The sequence below is a fragment of the Siniperca chuatsi genome, linkage group LG6 (genome assembly GCF_020085105.1).
Source record: "Siniperca chuatsi isolate FFG_IHB_CAS linkage group LG6, ASM2008510v1, whole genome shotgun sequence".
In the NCBI taxonomy this organism is placed as follows: domain Eukaryota; kingdom Metazoa; phylum Chordata; class Actinopteri; order Centrarchiformes; family Sinipercidae; genus Siniperca; species Siniperca chuatsi.
Window position 1 is genome coordinate 2,745,917 of NC_058047.1, and position 20,480 is coordinate 2,766,396.

Genomic DNA, 20,480 nt, shown 5'->3' on the forward strand with positions numbered 1-20,480 from the left:
ATTGGACTTGACTAGTCAACCTGCTGAAGAATGAGTCAATGCTTGTGAAGCATGAATGAAGCAGCTGATGCTGATCAGCTAATGTGAGCACGACCTCAGTGCTCTGCCTGACCTCACACGGCTCCATTGTGCTATGGTCGCACCAACTCCATCACATCCAGGCGGTCTCTCTCTCTCTCTCACTGGGATCAGGCTTCACTGCGCTGCTGCTGCAGAAACCCTCTCTAGATCATTAACGGTTGAAAAACTGTCTGCGCTTCTTTGGACAAAAACAAACTCAAACAGGTTGTCAGGAGTTGTGACGTCTGTTCTGAACCACGTCACTGGTTGATGCCTTTATTCACTGTGCGAAAAATCGACTCGTTCCGGAAAAACATCTACGGCGCTTTTTCGCTGTGTAATATTCGTGTTTTGTGTTCAAGTCCTACAAAGTATGACAAAAACAACAGTTCGTGGCGTTAACCCCACGAAAAAAACGCCCCCGGTGTGTAAAGGCCCTAAAGCGGAATGAAGAGTGAGCTGTTCTGGCAAGATCCCACAGAAAAGGCTTTTTTGGGGAGGAATCCCAAATATTTTATCTTATAACGTTACACTGCTGATGTGTCAGGTTTCTTCTGCAACCTAGTGGCCAAAATTAAATAAATACATACATTTAAGGGAACGTTGAGGGTATGGGAGTCTTTTTACATTGATGTTCTTAGCGGAATACAAGCCAATGTGACAAAATGTGAGTCGACTTGTAAGAGAACAACTCGAAGAGCTACACTGAAGAGTATCTTCCTGTTGTTTCATACAATATCACAGCTAAGAAATGACAAACACATTTGACAGACTCAACCTAAGAGGCTACAGCTTTATTAGTATTGTGCAACACTTCTCTCTCTACTCTCACTCTTCTCATCACTCTCCCGTCTCAAGTTTTGAGGATTATGTTTGTCTTTTCAGAGTCTGGCAGGTCTACAGCAGAGACACTGTAGACATCCATCTTTTCCAACCTCAAATCCCTGAAAAGGTGATCCTGTGTGAATCTGTGTCACTGTGTGCCTGCAGGGGTCAGAGCTGCCACTTAAGCCTCTGTACCTGTACAACATTCACCTGTCACCTGTATCCTCTGGGACCACACCCAGTCCTCTGCTAACTCCACCAGCAGGCCTGAGGAAAAGCACTCAGCCACAGGCTTTTACCTGCGTGGACATCATCACTATACGGATATTTTTAGACAGGGTCATCTTTGCACTCAAAAAACTGCATCTTTTTAAACTTTTTTTAAGGTGTTCTGCTGCTTTAGGTCAGTTGTGCTTTCAGACTCTTCATCTGGTTTAAATCTGCTCTACTTTGGATATAAAGAAATATTAGCACATTTCAAGGGTAAGATTTGTATTTTCTGTGCCTTAATGTCTCTGCTACATGTAAACACTTTAAATTTTCCTTCCTAAGATGGCTTTCCCTCTCCTATAGATCTCCCACTAACAGTTATCTTTACCGTTTCTCACAGCTGTGTGTGTTATCATTGAGACTCATTGTCAGTGTGTAATTTTCACAGTAATTTCACTGGGATGTGGGCTGGATGTAATAGCACAGCATGCATGTGAAGACTGGCCACGTAGACGTTGTAGTCCTGTGTGTGTGTGTGTGTGTGTGTGTGTGTGTGTGTGTGTGTGTGTGCGCGTGCGTATGGGAGATAGGTCTGGGCTGATGTAAGAAGAAATGCTACAATTTATCTTCTCCTTTTATTACAGATTAAAATGGGCTGCTTCTCATTCGTCAAATTGATGATGGTCTTGTTCAACTTGCTTATCTTTGTGAGTATGTTTCCGCTTTGATTGCATGCTCATATGAGGAGGAGGTTGGGGAGGGGGGGTGTTATGTGTGAAATCTTTACAAGTCGCGTGTGAAGCAGAAAAACAAACAATAGCTTTCAACACAATCCATAGAAAATCATTTCATGCCGCCCTTCAATGCAAACAGGGACGTTACGTAAACATTTCGGCTCACTGAGCCAGAAGACCTAAATTATGCTCTTTTCTCCTCCACTTTCTCTCCACCGTTGCAATTTTCATCTCATTAACTTCACAGGCTCTAATTTTGCCACATCTTCGGCTTAATGTTGATAACTAATGTGGTTTGTGAAATGGAGAGAAACTTTGGCAGGGGTAAGCTGAATTTGCCTGCCGAGTCGGGCCCACCTGGGCTCCTGCTGTCACAGATGAAGCTCCCAGCACAAGTCATCATTTTCCTCACACTTCCCATTTGTTGCTTGATAAATGTGGTGCGGGAGAATCTAAAAGTCGCAGCAGCACACTGATTATGATGTCCTTTTGAAATGTTAGCCAGCAGAGCAGAATGATAAAATTATTCTCTTCAGCTCATAAAGACAATGCTTTAATGCAAACGCTCAGCCATTGCAGCTGCATTTCAAGTTTGGTGTTGCAACTTTATCATCTCTTCTTCATCAGACGAGTCGTCTCCAGTGGAGATCTGCATTTAGAGAATTTATCATTTGAGGAAATAACCCCTGTTGTCTATAGGGGCAGGGGAAAAAATCAGTTCAGTAAGAAGTAGTAAGAATCAATATTCTCATGTGAATCTGAGTCAATTCATGAATTCCAAAACTTGATACTTGTACATTAATAATGTTATGGTTTCTCTTCACTATATAAACTGTGCCAGCACATCCGAAATTTGTTCATTTGTAGCTGCTAACTGTGATGCTATAAACACATTGTCACAACACAAAACCTATTCGACAGTGAAACAGAATTCACCATAAGACCAGAGAACTGACTTATGTCAGTAATTCGCTGTGTCACAATCCAGCTCAAGGATGGAAAGACAGGAGCCCTCACATAAGTTGTAATCTGATTAATTTACTTAACTAAAAGAGAAAAGGAACTAAAGGAGAACAAACCAAAAGTGTGTACGCTAGGGGAGGGAGAGCGATTGGCTGACTGCAACAGGTTTATGTAGTGTTACAATCACTCCAGATGACTCCAGCGTCAGGCTTCTGCAGGTGGAGGCCAAGGAGTCATGTTGAAAGTCCCTTGACACTGTGTGCTTTTGGGCTGTCCCTGACAAAAGTTGACAATTGTTAGAGAAACATGTTGAAATCTTTGGCAGTCCTAGATCTCACTGTGAGACACGTCCAGCGATAGCCGACCAAAAGGTGCTTTGGCGACCAAACAGCCTATGTCAAAATTAGAAGAGTTAGAAAATTAGAACCAAATTCTCACAATATGAATGCTGCTACGACCCACGCCTACAAACCAACCAATCAGAACATGTCATGAAATGACAAAAAAATACAGTGATGAGCTAAGTAATACTACTAAAAAAACAACATATTTACCTCAAACTTACTTTGCAAAATCAGCATTTTATGTTACCCCTTTTCCCTGGCCACGACTGTGTTCACACTTTCCTCTGCAGCTTTTGAAGATTTCAATGCACATAACTGCCAACGCTACGGCCAAAGCTTGATTATTATTATTCTTGAGTCTATAGGCACTGGCAGTTAAGATGACTGGTGTTAATGAAAGCTGCTGTCTGATTGAAACACTGGAAATAAAGCAGAAAGTGATTCAGTGTGTGCAGATCCATGGTCGAGTGTTGGGACTTAATCAGATTGTCTTCTCCCGGTAATATGACTGATGAAGATGGGTTTTATACTGACGTCTTTCTCATTCCAGTCCTTTCTAAGAGAACCAATTCCATTTCAATTGGGGTGGGACGGGCCCATTCTCTTTCCTGCTCCCTCTGTATCTTTCTATCTCTTCTCTCCATTCACCTCCCCCTCTCTGGAGGCCGTGGCCTCCTACTCTGCAGCCTGTTATTCATTACCTCTCCTCTAACCCTAATAGGCTATATTTCCCTTCCCCACCACCCCCCACTCTTTCAAATATCTGATCTACTTCCAGTGCTTTTGCCATGTGAATGTTCAACTGACAAGGCATCCACCTGCACATGGCACACCATCAAAGGGAAGACAGCATGCCAGCTATAATTATACTTGGTGAGGGATGATGGTGGCACACAGAGGGGGAATATGCTTGTCGTATCACATTTTGCCAACGGTGCAATGATGGCACCGAACTGGTTCAAAAGACAAGAAACCCCGGACTGAAAGGTGGGGAGAGGCAGGAAGAATGAAGAAGAGTAAGAAATAGATAGGAAGAGTAGGGCCAAGGTAGGGAAAAGTAGAGACAAAGAAAAGAAGGGGGAGATGATTCCCACATGGGAGACTTCAGCGTCTGACAGGAGATGTGGAGTGTTGGGGCCTGATGGAGAGCAGAGGGGGCCCCCTGACTGCAACGGGTTTGATGGAGCCTGACAGACAATATCAGGTTTCAAACATGGTTTCTGCAGAGGAGGAAAGAAGAAATCACTCAGTGCGCGTAGTGCAGGGTGAAATACACAGAGGGGGCGGAGGAGGATAAAAGGGTGGAAAAGAAGAGGAAGAGAAGGTCAGAGGTGGAGAGATGAGGAGGGAGAGGCAGGCAGAGAGACAGGAGAGATAATGGCAGTGAGATCAGGTGATTTCCAGACTGTAATGTGAAACGTGACATAGTTCTGATTTTGTTTGTTATGAGCAGGTTTTACAGGTTTTGAGTCAGTAGATTTCTTTGAATGAAGAAGTGACTGCTAGTGAAGTGACTGCTTGCCTTTTTGGTGTTCATGGTCAGAGATCACCAAACAAGTTTAATTACTGTAAATTCTCAAATAGTGGCCTTTACTTACCTAAACTGCAGTGGGGCCTTTATTTGAAAAAAGGTTGTATTAGAGACAGACCTTTATTTCTATTTTTTAGAAACATTATTTCTAATTTCTGCTTAAAATTTAATTTGCTTATCACCTCTTCCACTCCACACCTCACTACCATAGACCCATTTTTGTCTTTTTTAGGGGGTGACAGGGGATCTTTAGGTCATCAGTATATGCCACATAGAAGTGGTATACATCATCTGAAAGCTGGGAACCTGATGATTTGAGATACAGCTCAGCAAGTTTTTCTATTCATAAATCTGTAATAAACAATGTGTTTTGGTTAGGCGCTTATTCAAATTTTGAACGTTTAGAGTGTATAAGTGCTTAGAACCTTATGATGGAAATATGTGATGGCCAATTATGTCTCATAGGTTGATACCATTTGTTACACAGATTTGGTGCTAAACTTTACCATTTTTGACCACTTGAAAATGTATAAAAATGGCCAAAAATCCCTCCAAAATACTACATTAAAACACCACGACCTTGAGGAACACCACAGAAAAATCCATGCTGTGATTTGGTATCGAAAACTTTTGACATTTGGAGATTTCTGTAAGAATTGCATTTTTTGGCGATTGGATGGCAAGTACTAAAGGGAGGTCAAGGGACCCATTTAGAAATGGCCTTGCCAATTTTGAGCCCGCTACATTCTCTGAAAGACAGTGAGGACGTAGGCATCCTAGTGGAGTTTAAGAGGGGCAAACATAAAATGCCCGTGTAACACTTGAACCAATTTAGGATAATACCCTGAAGATCCAACTCACCTGTCCAAACTCGTAGCAGATGGTCACAGTGTAACATAGTACAGTATTATACAACTCAACAACTGCAACCCCCATCTCAAGTTTTGAGGATTAATTTTGTCCTTTCAGAGTCTGACAGACTGCATATGTAACGGCCCAAATCAGGCATTCATGTGTTGAATTTACACTCGGGTCTCTTCAGCTCTGGGATGGGACCAGCCTTTGCAGCTCACAATGCATTTTTACATTTGCCTCCTGAGTGAAACTAAAGGCAGGGAAAAGCATTACGATTATTGGGCCGTTTATAGTGATGATTAGGGCATCATGACTGATGGCCCCAGCTGGACCAAGTCTGTTCTAGTCTGGGACAATCAGTGTTGACAGTAAGGAAATAAAATCATACAGCGTGTGCTGTTGAAGGATTCTAATCGTTTGTCTTCTAATTCAATTGCAGCCTGTCATTGACATTGAGATAGGATTGATTTTTACAGCTGGATTCAGGACCATCAGTAATGAAAATTCTGTAAATGGTGAGAAAAACAGTAAAAAAGTGCAATGTGTCATAAGAATTATTCTTATGTTATTATTTTCTGGCCTGACTCAAATTTTGTCCAGCTGTCTCGAAGTCTGTGCACCTCCATGATTCCGTTTTCCTACATGTCTGCTGTAAAAAGATCTGTAATAAATAAAATAGTGTAACAGTGTATACCAGTGGAAATACTGGTTACATATGGGGTGTCTAGTCCAGCTTAAACTTGCCAAATTTAGTTGAAGAGCTGAAAAAAGAAACACCAAAGACCTGTGTCTTTAGAGGACAGTAAACATCTTCCCCCTTGACTGTCCATGCCATAACCCCATAGCCTACTTCTGTACACCCCAAGGCTGGCTTTATCCACTGGCACAAGATGATCACTAAATGGATTGCTGTCCATTATTCCTGTGTGACAAGAGTGGGGAGATAAAGGCAGTCATTTCACTCAGAAAAGTAAAAAGAGGTCAAGTTGTTGCTCGGCCTCGATACGTAATGGAAAGCCTGAGGCAGCACCTCTCTCTGTCTCACAAAAGGAATCCTCTCTGAATGGAGTGAACGAGATTGGGGTGTCATGGTGTCACTGAGAGGTAATAGTAAGAGAGGGTTAGTGATGTAAGATGGCCTCTCATTTACAAAACCTGTTACCCCCTCAAGAGCTGTTGACCCCACCTGAATGACTTCAAGGCAAACAAATTATTGATGTTTTACACGCCATTGTTAAATTCGGATAACATCGTCTAGAAAGCTAACTGGTCAATGCCCCACTTTCATAAATGACAGGGATTTGTGTGCCGCCTATATAACACACTTGCATAGAACGTACTGTATGTTGATCATGTTTTCCTGGATCCTCCTGCAGCTGGGCGGCCTGACCCTGCTGGCCATGGGGATCTGGGTGAGCGTGGACGGGGGCTCCTTTCTCCAGCTGCTGGGGCCGTTCTCCAGCCAAGGCATGCAGTTCGTCAACGTGGGCTTTTTCTGCATCGCTATCGGGGCCCTGCTGGTGCTGCTGGGGCTCCTGGGCTGTTGTGCGGCCCACAAGGAAAGCAAGTGTCTGCTGCTCACGGTAGGTGTAAAAGACATGGTTTAGAATGTGTCAACACTAGTGCAGAAGCAAGGTGAAGATGTAGTGGAGGTTTACTTCGCTAACGTGCCCAACGTTCCCAACGTTCCCACGGAACACAAAGTGAATTTTAAAATGAATTATCATATAGTATGGCCAGGTCTGTTGAAATTGTTTGAACTTGGGCGAAAACTTTGCAAAACGACTGAAAAATTTGTTTGATGTCATGAACATACAGAGATGAGGAAAAGGGGAAAGTGGAGAAAAACATACTCTAGATAGATATAATAAGAGATATAAGTGTGTATATCTATAACTGGTCAGTTTTGCCATGCAACTCCATGCAAAAATAGTGCATTAGCTTGCTGTGTTAGTTAAAACAACAGACTTTTAAGAAACAGCCACACCACAATGCTGGAAACAATGACAAATTGAAAATTTGCTAAATATGCTAAGACACAGTTAGCAACCAGCTGGTGAAGAAAATGGAACATCTAGCAGCTAAAGAGCCAGATATTTTCCTAAGAAGTTGGTGGTTGGTCCATGTATTTGAACACGGATGATTTCTCAAGGTGTCTCCCAGTAAGACTCAAGATGGTAAAAGTAAATAAGTAAAACCATGTAGTAAAGCCAATAGTGAGACATTTCAGCCATCTACTCATGTATTGTTTCATTGCCCTTAAAAAAAGAGTTCAGCCACTGACAGTGTGATGTAAAACACCACTAACGATCATGTATGGGTTCATGAGGTGCTTTTACATCCAGTTGCTCCACATTCAGTATCTCACCTATCATTGCATTCACATCATCAACAGCTCAGCAAATATCCACATCCACCCCTCCTGCCTCATTCATATCAGCAACACCACCAACCCCCAAACAGTACAGTGTACATTATTATGCTCATTAATGACGGGGCTAACTACCTCTTAGTCCACTGCAGTGAGTCTAATGAGGAGCACAGGAAGCACATTTTCCCCCCGTAGAGCCCCCATCATGCCCCCATCTCCCACGGAGTTGAATGATGACGGTGTAGCAGATCCAGTGACTGACAGCGCAGGACGCAGCGCATGTCTGGCTCACGTGAGAAACAGCTGTAATGGACTGAATAAAAAGAATGGATGAGCTGATAGACCAGATCATTCAGGCTCTGTCTCTCTTCATTGTCCCTCTGTGTAATCAGCCAAGCTTTATCGACAGTCTGTGATTGTTACGTACAACACTATCTGTTTAGGACCCTGGATAACTAACAGGACCCTGGATATTTAAATTATTGATTTATTCTTTTTTTCATTATTTTATCAGATTTTGGTTTTTGAGAGAGGCTCCATACTCTTAGGTTTAATGCAGTATTTAATTAAAAAGCCAATCAGATCTTCATCAGAGCTAATGTTGACAAAAGGGAATCACACAGCTTACTTATAATGACATTAAGCAGAGCACACCTGTGCCTTTTCATGCAAACATAAATGCATGAAAAGGCACAGGTGTGTTCCCAATGTTCAAATAAACAGGAAGCTCAAGAGAAGGGATTGTTGCACCACAAGATATTGAAAGCTTAGATCTTGGATTACCTCATTTTATTCTGGTCTAGGGCTGCAACTAACAAGTAGAAACCAAACAGCGACAGCTCTTAGAGGGCGAAGCCTATATGAAATAGAATCTGGGGTTACGATACGTAACCAACGTTTCATTATGTTTGATTAACCATAGGTTATTAGATCAATTGTTTAGTGTATAGAATATCATCAACATTTAATTTACAGTGATATAAAACAGAGAAAAGCAGCAAATCATCACATCTAAGAAGCTGGAACAGCACTAATCTGGTCACGTTTAATGTCTTTTATTTACCTATAGATTTGATCATTTTGGCCATCGTTCATATCAGGAACAACAACATTATACTTACCAAGTTAAAAGCTGAGATCTGAGAACATGTGACATGTCTCTTAAATAATATCAGGACGTGACAGGAAACAGGAGCAGTCAAACAATCACAGATTGTAAACAAAAACTTCAAGTCAGACAAACTTATTTTGAAAAGAAAACCAAGGTGAACCGTAACATTTACCCAAACAAGACCAACTTCCTGCTTTGACCTACTGTACAGTTTTCCTGTGTGATGAGGGATTATTACAGACATTTCAGGCGCGCTCACTTTCAGTTTGACCTCCACATAAAGTGGTTTAGACAAACTGTCTGACTTCATTGTAGCAGAAGGCCCCAGGTTAATTTGTCTTGTGTGAAGCAGTTTGTGACTTGATTTTTGAAAAATGATGATTTTCATAGTACTATTACATTAAATGTTATATTATATAGCTTATATATTATTTTTATATTATTACATCATATGTTATATACCTTATCTATTATTTTATATCAACAAAAAATGTATCTGCTATTTCGATAATCAATTATTAGTTTGAGTCATATTTCAAGCAAAACTGTCCAACATTTGCTGTTTCCAGCTTGAGGATTTGCTGCTTTTCTCTGTCTTATATCATTGTAAATTGAATATTTTAGGGTTTTGGACTGATAAAACAAGAGGTTTGAAGATGACATCTTGGGCCCACTACTTCGACATGTTTTTAGACAAAACAAATAATTGATTAATCAAGAAAATAATCTTCAGATTAATCACTAATGAGAATAATCATTGGACCAACAGTCCAAAACCCAAAGATATTCAGTTTACTACTGGATATGACAAAGAAAAGCATCAAATCTTCACATTTAAGAAGCTGCAACCAGCGAATGTTTGGCATTTTTGCTTGATTAATTGCTAAAAACGATTAATTGATTAATATATCAAAATAGTTTATTCATTCAATAGCAGATTAATTTAGTTTCGATCAACGAATCATTGCAGCTCTAGACTTGGTTTTGGAAAACTGCTCGACAAATTGAAGATTTTCATTATTTTTATATAATTAAAAACACAAAACTTTCTCTGTGTCTCCCCCCTGCAGTTCTTCTCCATCATCCTCATCATATTCATCGCTGAAGTGGCAGCTGCAGTCGTGACTCTGGCCTACTCTTCATTTGTAAGTTCCCCACTTCCTCTTTCTTTTCATTCACTGCCTCCTCACACCACCTCCCTTCTCCCATCTCTTCCTCCACTCCTCCTCTTCACTCCCCTCCCTTTGTCTCTTAATTCTTCTCGTCCCTCTGTCTTTCTCTGTCAACCTCTCACCTCCTCATCCCACTCTGGATTTTATCTCCATGTAAATTCTCCATTATAGCTGCGGCCATCATTGAATTGCTGGCTTTATGTCCGCCTCACTACATTTGGCTACTTAATGACTCCGGGATAGCCCGGGGCCGTGTGAGTCTCTAACTTTGAGCAATTTATTATTCTGGAATATTGAAGCTAAAGCATTTTATATGCAAAACAGCCTATTTACATATGTGTCCCCCTCTCAGACACGCACATGCACACACACGTGCTCCATTTCCATTTAGTGCCACGCATAATAATTACAAGGATTTCAAATGAGCTCTGTAGAAGGAGGTTAGTGAAGGCATGGGATCCTAATAAAGAAATTACAAAGTGGAGTTTTTTATCCAGAGGATGTATCTGAGTCCCCAGGAGCAAGAGAGGTAATCTAACAAACGTCCATCTGCAGGAGAAGCTGATGAACGGAGGAGAGTGGACTCTGCACTGTCTGGGAATTTCATTTGTCTGTGCTGGTATTGTGGGTAAACCAGTTTGGGAAGCAGCTGCACACTGCAAAAAAAATCTTAGACTGCCCCAAATCTTTTTTGGCAACATCAAGTCAGTGTTCAGCCCGATTGTTCTAGTTACTGTTTAAAGATGCAGACACTCCTCTCTAAGTTGATTTCTAATGGAGACAGGTTCAAATATTTTTACATCACTGGCAGATTTTTTCATGTTTTAAGAAAGCAGGGTTTTTAGGACTCAACTAGAGACAGATATGATAAGTGGACGGGTTTTTTTTGTTTGTTTTTTTGCAGTGTACAGGTCTGCCTTTAACTTCTCCCTTTCTCTGTTATCAAATGTATTCTGGTCCTGTCCAATCCTGAGTGTGCCTGCTCTCACACAAAGAAGCTAACGAGTGTGTGTGTGTGTGTGTGTGTGTGTGTGTGTTTCTGTGTGCATATGTCCTTGGAGGCTGAGCTGGAAGTGTTGCTGCCGCTGCTGCTCAGGCGGTTTTGTTGAGATAAATCTGCCCCATCTCTCGCCTGTCATTTACAAAGGCTGAGCTAACCAAGGCGAGCGATGTAAACATCATCTGACGGGAGGTCAATAGACACCAACAGCCAGCATGCCGGTGTAGAGAGAGTGGGAGGTGTGAGCTGTTGTCTAAAGCTCAATAAAATGCAAGACATAACTCATAGATTTGTCTTCTTTAAGGAGATCATAGATATGGTTTGAATCAATTTAATGCGCTGTTTGTTAGCTTTAGCATAATCTGTTCATTCCAAACACAAAGGACTTCATTGAGTTCCATCACAGATATGACTGTGTGAGAGCAGCTGCCCATCTCCTGCTTTTGATAAGGCAGTAAACACAATAGCATCAGAATAATGAATATGGGCAATATACATCTAATATGCATATATATAGCTGCCTGTGTCAATAAGTAAGCGACAGAGGCGTAGACAATGAAAGGAGACAATAAATAAAGTGTTGATCTATTCTGTTCTATTTATCTGTGGTATAAATCTGCCTTTTGGCCACAGGGCCCCTGCGGCGCATCTAATCAAAGAGCCAATAACCTTCAGGTGGTCAGAATAACAGAGATTTAATGAGCAATTCCAGCAGGCGTTATGAGAGGCCGTCAGTGGTCTTTCTCCGCCAAGTGATTCGGAAGTGACCAGGGCGGAGATTTATTACTGGGGCTGATTTTAAAGAATTTAATGAATCACAGTGACCTCCGTGTCTAGGAATGTACTCTCAAAACGTAATCCAATACAGATTGCTCTATGCTTTAATATCTCATCAGTAAGAGGAAAGATTAGCCCGATTTAATAATGCAACTCCAATTACTTCTGCTTTAAAGCTGCACCAATAAATATCTTTATATTAATAATGGAAACTATGTGTATGTGAAAGGGGTCACACATGACAAACCCACAGAGAATTATCAGCTCACTGTTTCGGTTTTACAGCCCAAAACAAAGAGTTTTACAATGAGTCTGAACTGTTCAGGTTCAGTCTCAGCTGTTTCAGCGAAAAGCTCTAATAAACCCACTGTGCACTACCTATTCGGCTTAAGATGTAGCAGCCGTGAAGCAGAGCAGACATGATTAGTGACTAGCTAGTGAACACAGTGACGCGTTTAACAGCTAAATGCTTCTCATGAGTTGGTGGAGAGCAACCCAGAGAGAAAAGAAGTGTTTAATTCATCGGGTGGACACAAACACCACTCCAAATGAATGCTAATGCTGCTGTGTGTCTGCTGGATCGACTTTTAAATGACGCTTGACAAAAAAAAAAAAAAAGAAGTCTGCTGTCCTTAAGATATTTCCAGGATCCTCAAAGACTCATGAGCAAAGATATCTTCTTGTTCGATTTGTACAACTTGAACCAAATTAAAAACTTCTTAGCTTTACTTTATTAGTTATAATTGTCTATATTAACATCACTTTATTACTATTATTATTATTTGCTATTTCTAAACACAAGAACATCACATATTTGTCTTTGTCATTTCATGTATCAAACCAGCTACCGTCGCTGTTTGGATTAGTAGAAACTTGGGAAACAGGTGAAAAATCATTTATATTGTGCGGGAGATGGAACATTTTTAGAAGAGTCCTTGAGGATTATGGAAATTCTTTCAGAGAAAGATCATCAGTTATTTTTCAAGTGATGTGTAGCTCGGTGACTTGAATGCAGTAATAAATGAGGGGCACAAACTATTATTTTCAAATTATATATAAGCATACAAACAAGTGGATGGAAATGTGCCTGATGACTAATGCCACCAAGCATCGCCTTTTATTACAACAAAGTAATGCTCAGCTGAATGTATCCTCTTAAGAACAATAACCAATTAGCAGTCGGTGAGTCACTGCAGTAAAAGATATCGATAATTATTTCAAAAACAGCAAAACGCTGTAAAGCAACAAGAGATCTATGACACATGAAGCTTTGAAGATTGTTATTGTGTGTGTAGGTGTACACTCTACTGATAGATGTGTTATCGTCCCCCCATCACTGTGCTGCGTTACTATAGGCTTTGTCCTGCCTGTCCACCATGTCTCTGTGTGTGTGTGTGTGTGTGTGTGTGTGCGTTGGTATGTTTGTAGGGGCCCATATCAGTGTGTAAGCATGTGAGTGTGTGTTTAACGGGACGCGGTGAGGCGCACAGCCGAGTGACAGTGATGAATTAGCTGGCTGGTAATAACCCTCGCTGATCTCAGCCGCTCTCCCAGCTTCTTGGGGGGCACTTTTAATTGTGGCATGTATCCCAGTATCCCCTCGGGCATTTCGTACGCCTGCCCCCTTCACTGTACACACACCGAAGGAAGAAAATGCACTTTTAGACACACAAGCCTGATAGACACACGGTTGCACGTGGCCACATGCACATACAGTAAACCACACACTCTCCCTCCTCATCAAATGGGTCTTTGTGTGACTGTATGCGATGGTATTATTAATAAAAATGGAAAAAACAGACTGAGGAAAGGAGGAGGGAAGGCGTGAAAGAAGGCTAACCTGTGTGTTTGTGAAGGAATTCTTTCACAACAAAAGACTCTTCTCCTGCCTGAAACATAACCTGCCTTTTTTACACTTTGGATAAACACAAATAGCAGACAAAATGGGTCCTGACCAAAGCCATCAGGAGCATCAATATATATGTAAATGCCCCCCCTCCCCATTTACGACCTAAAAAAGGAGAAGAAGAATGGAGAATAATGGCTCGGTCAATTTTTGATTTATGTTCATTTTTTCCAGGTGCCAGGCCAGGGCTGTTTATTTCCCAAGTGCTTTGTGTGAGAGAAGATTAATTTAATTTCTGATGAATAGGCGACTCCCAGAGAATTACCTTCCCTGCCCGTGAAATCAGTGTTTTATTTTCAGGGGTTTCTATAGTGTGGTGTGTGTATAAGTGTGTGTATATGTGTGAGACTGTTGAGACTTTGGCGGTAAAGGCTCTGCAGTGATGTGATGTGCTTTTATACCCATCCACATGAGCGTATTTGCATGTATAGGCCTCTCATCTACACACTGGACTCTACAAGAGATAGTGTGTAGTGCCGGGGCTTTTAAAAAGGGTTTTTTTTTTTTTACCTTTGATGGAGCTAGGCTAAGTGTTTTGGGAAAAATGCCCATGGACATTTTCAGAAAGTAAAAATATTTTTGGTAATTGTGAACTTTTGTGGACAGTGATGACATTTTTTCGATAGTCAGGGCCATTTCAGAAACATTTTTGGAAAGTGTGGGCATTTTAGAAAGTGAGGATATATTGGAAAATGAGGACATGTTTGGCCAGGGAGAAAACTTAAGAAAAGTAAGGAAATATTTTTGCAAGTGGGGACTTGTTGCCCTGTCCTTATAACTTCAAATGTGTTTAAGGGGATGAAGAGTTGGTTTTGGGGTAAAGTTAGAATTGGGTTCACTTTAAGGTTAGAGGTTAGGGAATACATAATGTTAATGAGGGTCCTTACGTGTGTGTGTGTGTATGTGTGTTTTCCTCAGGCTGAGGGGATCCTCAGAGCGTGGGCGACCCCTGCTTTACAGAACGATTATGGCAGTACACCTGTGGTCACTAAGATCTGGAACACCACCATGACAGAGGTACAGTATCTCTGAAGTCCTGCATCATATCATGTGCATGTTTTGAGCTTAAAGGAATGTACTGGTTTTGGATTCATTAGCTCTTAACTATAAAGTGCATTTGTATGAATACTTAATGTTCCTGCTGATCATCCAAATCACATAATCAGGTTTTAAATTCATTTTCCACCTTCTTGCAGCCACTGTTTTCAGTTCGTCTCCATGAAAATCAACTTGCTGAATCTTGAAACCTGCTGCATAATCTATCACAGTCAAACGCGTTTTATTTATTATTTATATGAAAGTTACATTATTGACATTATTGTTTTATATAAGTATAAGTTATAAGTATTTTCGTGTCTCATCTGTGGTGCACAGAAGGATTCTCCAACAAATTGCAACTGATAATTGTCTGCTAACAAATATTACATTGATGAGCTTTGTTTTCAACAAAGACACACTGTATCCAAATTCCACACCATGAAGTATACACTACAGTAATATTTTGTCAGTTCAGTGTTTTGTCAGTATACAAGAAGTATATTTTGTACTTTTAAAAGTTATTACACAACATGTGCGCCAACGTATGCCAATGAAACTGCAACTCTGGAAAACTACTGCCAGTTTATAATTTAAAAAATTCACAACTAGCAACCAAAAATATTAGTTTTTGTTGAATGCAACTCCATTTCTGTTGCATGTATATGTATCCTGTCACCTTTAAGTAGAATAATTCAGTTTATTTTGGAAAATGCACCGTGTGCGCAATATACACTGAAATGATGATATTACAGCTAGTTTTTGACACAGCTGATAGTGTAATTTAGTGGCACATATTTAAAAATAGTTAATAAATAAAAACCCACAAACATACTAAACACAGAGTAACCCTGGGGATTTTGGGGCTGTGGTGCAGTTGCCTTCTTGGCAATTCAGAATTATATTTCAGTCTGCGTGCTGGCATGTCTCATTTTATACTTAATGTGAGCATAGTAAATACTAGAAAATGTTTAGAATTACTGTAGTATATAAAGGAACGCGCAGGGTTTAACTGACTTACTTGAACCGACTAATTCAATATACTCTCTGGAACACTGTTCTGCTGTGTCCTTCACTGAGCTGAACTAATAAAAGTTAGACAAACTGCCTGTGGCTAAAGTTTCTGGATTGAAATCAAACAAAAGCACTAACGGAATCTCAACTCCACACTGTGCATAATATCTGTTGGCTTTTGTCCGTTAGTTCACCTCAGCTCACCTGCACACAATAGCTTCAGTCAAAGTAACTCTGGGAGCTTCCATCTCACATTTTAACTCACTCACTGAAAAAGAAACTTTTATTCTCACTAGTGTGACAGGTTACCAATGATTAGGTTTACATGGGCAACGTATAATAAAACTGTCAAGCAATGTCAAACCTTGTGTTAAAAAAACATATATTCTTGCTGTTCGTAGGTAAATGGAATTTAGTTTATAGTGCTCAAAGTTTCTAAAAGTGACATTTGTAAAACTTTGCCAGAAACAGAGTCATGGTCACTTGAGATAACCCACCGACTTCACTGTTAAGTTTTCAACGGTTCTGTTCTGAATGTAAATGCAGAACAATACAGAGTAACAACAGCTGAACTGACAACATGAACTCGCGCAGCAGCGAAGCGCTTACTAAACGTTAATTGACAAAAGTTTACTAAGAAGAATTCACGATGGAGATGGATAATGCTTGTGGATAAAAACTACATCGTTATCCACGAAACATTCTTCTCAAATGTTTTCCTGCTGTGTGATGACGGTTTGTTTTCCTTCCTCTCCCAGCTGAAGTGTTGCGGTTTCACCAACTACACAGACTTTGTGGGTTCTAAGTTTGAAAAGGAGAACGGAGGAAACCTGCCGCCCAGCTGCTGCGGGACCAACAGTGCCGCCTGCAGCTCGGACGAGGCAGAGCGCAGCGCTGTGCCGGTGAGATGGAAAACACCACTGCAATTTAGTATAAGAAACACATACAAAGTATAGGCAGAAAAGGAAAGTCTATTCAGTGTACCCTCATTGATATAAATGGGACGGACAGATATTAGAAACATCTCGAAGTATAATGCAATACAATGTTGCCCGACCTTGTCGGAAATCAAAACAGACTCAAGGGCAGGACACGTGATATTGTTTAAATATGGGGGTAGGAGCGCACATTTCAGCCTCTCCTGGAAGACATTCATAGTGTTGCACTCGGTTGTTCACACGAAAAGTGACATCAATTTTGCGTCAAGAAAGAAAAAAGAGAGTTCAAACCCTGGCTCCTCTCTAACCTCTGCACAGCTGGCCAATCACAACCTGAAGTGGGTGTGAATGTCGGACGGTCGGTTTCAGAAGGTTACGGAGATGGTCGGACAAAGCCCCCCCCCAATCCGGTGTCGGAAAGTTGTGGGGGAGGGGGTTCCCGAAGCTATGTGACCATCCTACAAGCACTTCTGACAATTGTTTACCATGTTCACCATCTCAGTGTAGCCTGTTAGCATGCTAACATTTGCTAATCAGCACTAAACACCAATTACAGCTGAGGCTGATGGGAATGTCATTAGTTTTGCAGGTATTTGGTCATAAACCAAAGTATTGGACAAATTCAAATTCTTACCTGATGATACATAGGAAGGACATGAACGTCTGAACCAAATTTCATGGCAATTCATCTGATAGTTGTTGAGATATTTCAGTCTGGACCAAGGTGGTGGACCGACCAACCAGCAGTGCCCTGCCTTCAGCTCCGTCACTAGCGTGGATAAAAATAACAAGTCAGATAAAATAAAAAAATTCAAGGACATTGATTTTTCATGATTTTTTTTTTTAAAACATTGATAAATGAATAATAATAATAATGAATTGATAGTTAGAATTAGATATATTAGCTACTGTATATTAGGTGCAGCGAGCATTAATTTCCTCATGCTGAAAATGTGTTTTACATTGCAACATAGTGAATGTATTATTTCCGGCCATTGGTGCCTTCATTTGTTGTCTAATGTGTATCATGTCGATTTGTCACGAATTGATAATTATAGATATTTAGACAAAGACTTTCCTCCTCAGGGCTGTTTTAAAGATATCCTGGAAAACCTCAAAGAACACGCCAACACTGTGGGAGGCATCGCAGCAGGAATAGGAGTCTTAGAGGTAAAATAACATGAAAAGGAAATGCAACATATTTGAACGTGTGCTCATTTTGGCTGAAAAACAGTGCTTCAGTACATATGAAAGTGCTTAAAAATCCCCAATCAACAAACTCCAGCTGTAAGGGGATTGTCTTGGTTAAAGTCAGTAATAGTAATATCCTTATTATCAAACATGCATGTCGGCAGGAGATATGAACCCCAGACATCTTGGCTGCAGTTTTCCTGAGCATGAGCCTAATTAGCCCATGTGAGCTGGATAGTTTTGTGAAAGCAGTTATGGGGGAAACATTGAAAAATAACAGTCCTTATTCAGATAATAGTACAGTATCTGTACAGTGTTAAAGTCAAGGCCTTCAGTTTCAATAGCAGTTCTCTGCTCATGGATTAAGGGTCAGAGCTCCAAATCTGTAACTCTTGTGGGTGACATTTTTACATTTTTACGAGAAAGGATGCATGTTAGAACTTTTTGATGTATAATTTGTGTGTGAAGAGTTAACACTGCAGGAATGAGAGCAGTTTCAAATTGTTTTTCATAGTCTATTTTTTTTTTTTACTATGGACTTCTGTAACATCTGATTAACTACAAAGTCCGCCCGGTTTTAGTAAATATAATGCAAAAACAGATTAACATTTGTATTATCTTGTTTCCTCAGATTGCTGCCATGATAGTGTCCATGTACCTCTACTGCCACCTGGACAACAGAGTCAGCTGAGACTCCTTCAGGGAAAACATGACAGGAATTATTTTGTTTTTTAATCTGCATTATTTAACAATCAGTCTCTTTCCTTTCTGGTTTCCCCTTTTTTCAGGGAGATTTCCAGCTTTACTATAAAGTAATGTTTATGATGAAAAGAATCCAGTGATTGTATTTTATATAAAGTGAAAAGTTTATAAGCACCTGCAGAGTGTATATATTTCATATTTGCCAATAAAATATATGAGACAGCATTCACTGAGTGCTGACTGCATTTACCTGATTGTTCCCTGTGAATTTATTTTCTGGATCTTGAGACTTTTCATCAAATGTAAATGGTGCCACAATGAATCAATATTTTTTTTATATTAACCATAGATCAAATTACTATGTGAATTATGAAAGGTGTCACTTGCAGTTCTGAACCCGTAGAAAATGATCACCTACTCTGCAGCTCTACGGAGATATTTAGCCTGTTTTAGCTCCTAGTTTTGGTTTACGGCACATTTCCTGACTGGCTCAGTCTCAGGCTGTTTTCATCAAACACCCTGTGATACACCCGGGCCGCTGTGGTAAGGACTCAGCCTTAATGGTACGCGCTCTACCAGGTGAGCTACCGGGCGCCCCAACCGGTAGTGTTGTTAAATTATCCAGGAGATGCCTGTGTTTGTATGTTTAGGAATATTGAGGATATATTAAAAGAAAACCTGGAAATGACAATTTACAATGGGGAAAAATGCATCCAGGACCAGCGACTCCAACCACTTCATAACTCTATGATAAACACTTCCTGAGAAATTGTCGATGTTGTTTTGTCTTTATTCTCGGTATCATGATTGAGATTAGGGATGGATTACTGAACGGGCCTTGGGGCCCACGGGGTCAGGGAGCCCCTGGGCTTCACCTGCAAAATGTCTCTGAAAGAGACGCTAAAGGACCCCAAAGAGACCCAAAACGACTTTTGCATCTCTTTAAGTTTGACCCAATTGCTCCTATGTAGTAGAGGTGGGGGGCCTTTTACATAATTGTGCCCAGGGGCCCAATGTTTCATGATCCATTGATAAGTGAGATGTCCAAGGCTACAATTTATCCTTGTTTTCAATACTAATAAGACTGTACTGCCCTGCTTTACTTAAAAACATGTATTTATTGTTTCCTCTAGGCCATGCATGTGAAAGAAAGCAGCAGAGCTTAGTACATCTTTTGTCCTTTGTACTATTTAATAATGGTCTAATCTCCTGCCCTTGAAGATTGCATGCATTGTGACACGAGGCTAAGTTAATATTGACCAATAAAAGGCCTGACAATAGACAGGAGGTAGAGCATTGTTCAGCCGTGCAGCAGGTTATCTATCGCTCCTGAAACAGTGCTTTCATCCCATTTCCTCAACCAGCAACCAGACACTTTGTTCAACTGTTTCTGTATGACACACGAGAAAACTGCAACGAGAGAGTACGAGAGAGTCACTCATTTAAAGACACAAAGGGCGTGATACCTAAAGTACAATACAAAGACAGATTCTTCCCAGGACATGCTATTGCTATTTATTATAGTATCATAGTGACAAACCCACAGAGAATTATCACTAACTCTGCAGCTGAGGTTCTGTAGGCATTTTACAAATCAAAAACAAAAGGCACTGTCATTTCTTTTTTCTATTCATTTTTTTGTTCTCTTATCTTGCTCTCATTCTCATGAGCTTTACACTCACCACTCTGTTGCTGAGTTGCTCTTTTAAGCAGGAATCCTTTGTTCATTCACCATTTTCTT

At 40.5% G+C, this 20,480-nt stretch overlaps 1 protein-coding gene across 2 annotated transcripts; it reads left to right on the forward strand.

Annotated features, from left to right (window-relative positions):
- The first annotated feature begins 1,050 nt into the window (after positions 1-1,050).
- On the forward strand, positions 1,051-18,988 carry LOC122877582 (tetraspanin-1). Of its 2 annotated transcripts, none has more exons than XM_044199325.1 (8): positions 1,051-1,368; positions 1,740-1,802; positions 6,899-7,105; positions 10,075-10,149; positions 14,778-14,876; positions 16,667-16,810; positions 17,933-18,016; positions 18,669-18,988. In XM_044199325.1, the coding sequence occupies exons 2-8, from the start codon at positions 1,746-1,748 to the stop codon at positions 18,726-18,728; spliced, it is 726 nt and encodes a 241-aa protein (XP_044055260.1). In that variant the 5' UTR covers positions 1,051-1,368; positions 1,740-1,745; the 3' UTR covers positions 18,729-18,988. The 2 variants fall into 2 exon arrangements, with proteins under 2 accessions (XP_044055260.1, XP_044055261.1); XM_044199326.1 differs by having other exon boundaries at positions 1,051-1,288.
- The last annotated feature ends 1,492 nt before the right edge of the window (positions 18,989-20,480 follow it).

Excerpts from the sequence above, each read along its gene's own strand:
- LOC122877582 (XM_044199325.1), top strand. The coding sequence starts at position 1,746 with ATGGGCTGCTTCTCATTCGTCAAATTGATGATGGTCTTGTTCAACTTG. Across the intron at positions 1,803-6,898 it reads TGTTCAACTTGCTTATCTTT|CTGGGCGGCCTGACCCTGCT; the intron begins GTGAGTATGTTT and ends ATCCTCCTGCAG. Across the intron at positions 10,150-14,777 it reads CTCTGGCCTACTCTTCATTT|GCTGAGGGGATCCTCAGAGC; the intron begins GTAAGTTCCCCA and ends TGTTTTCCTCAG.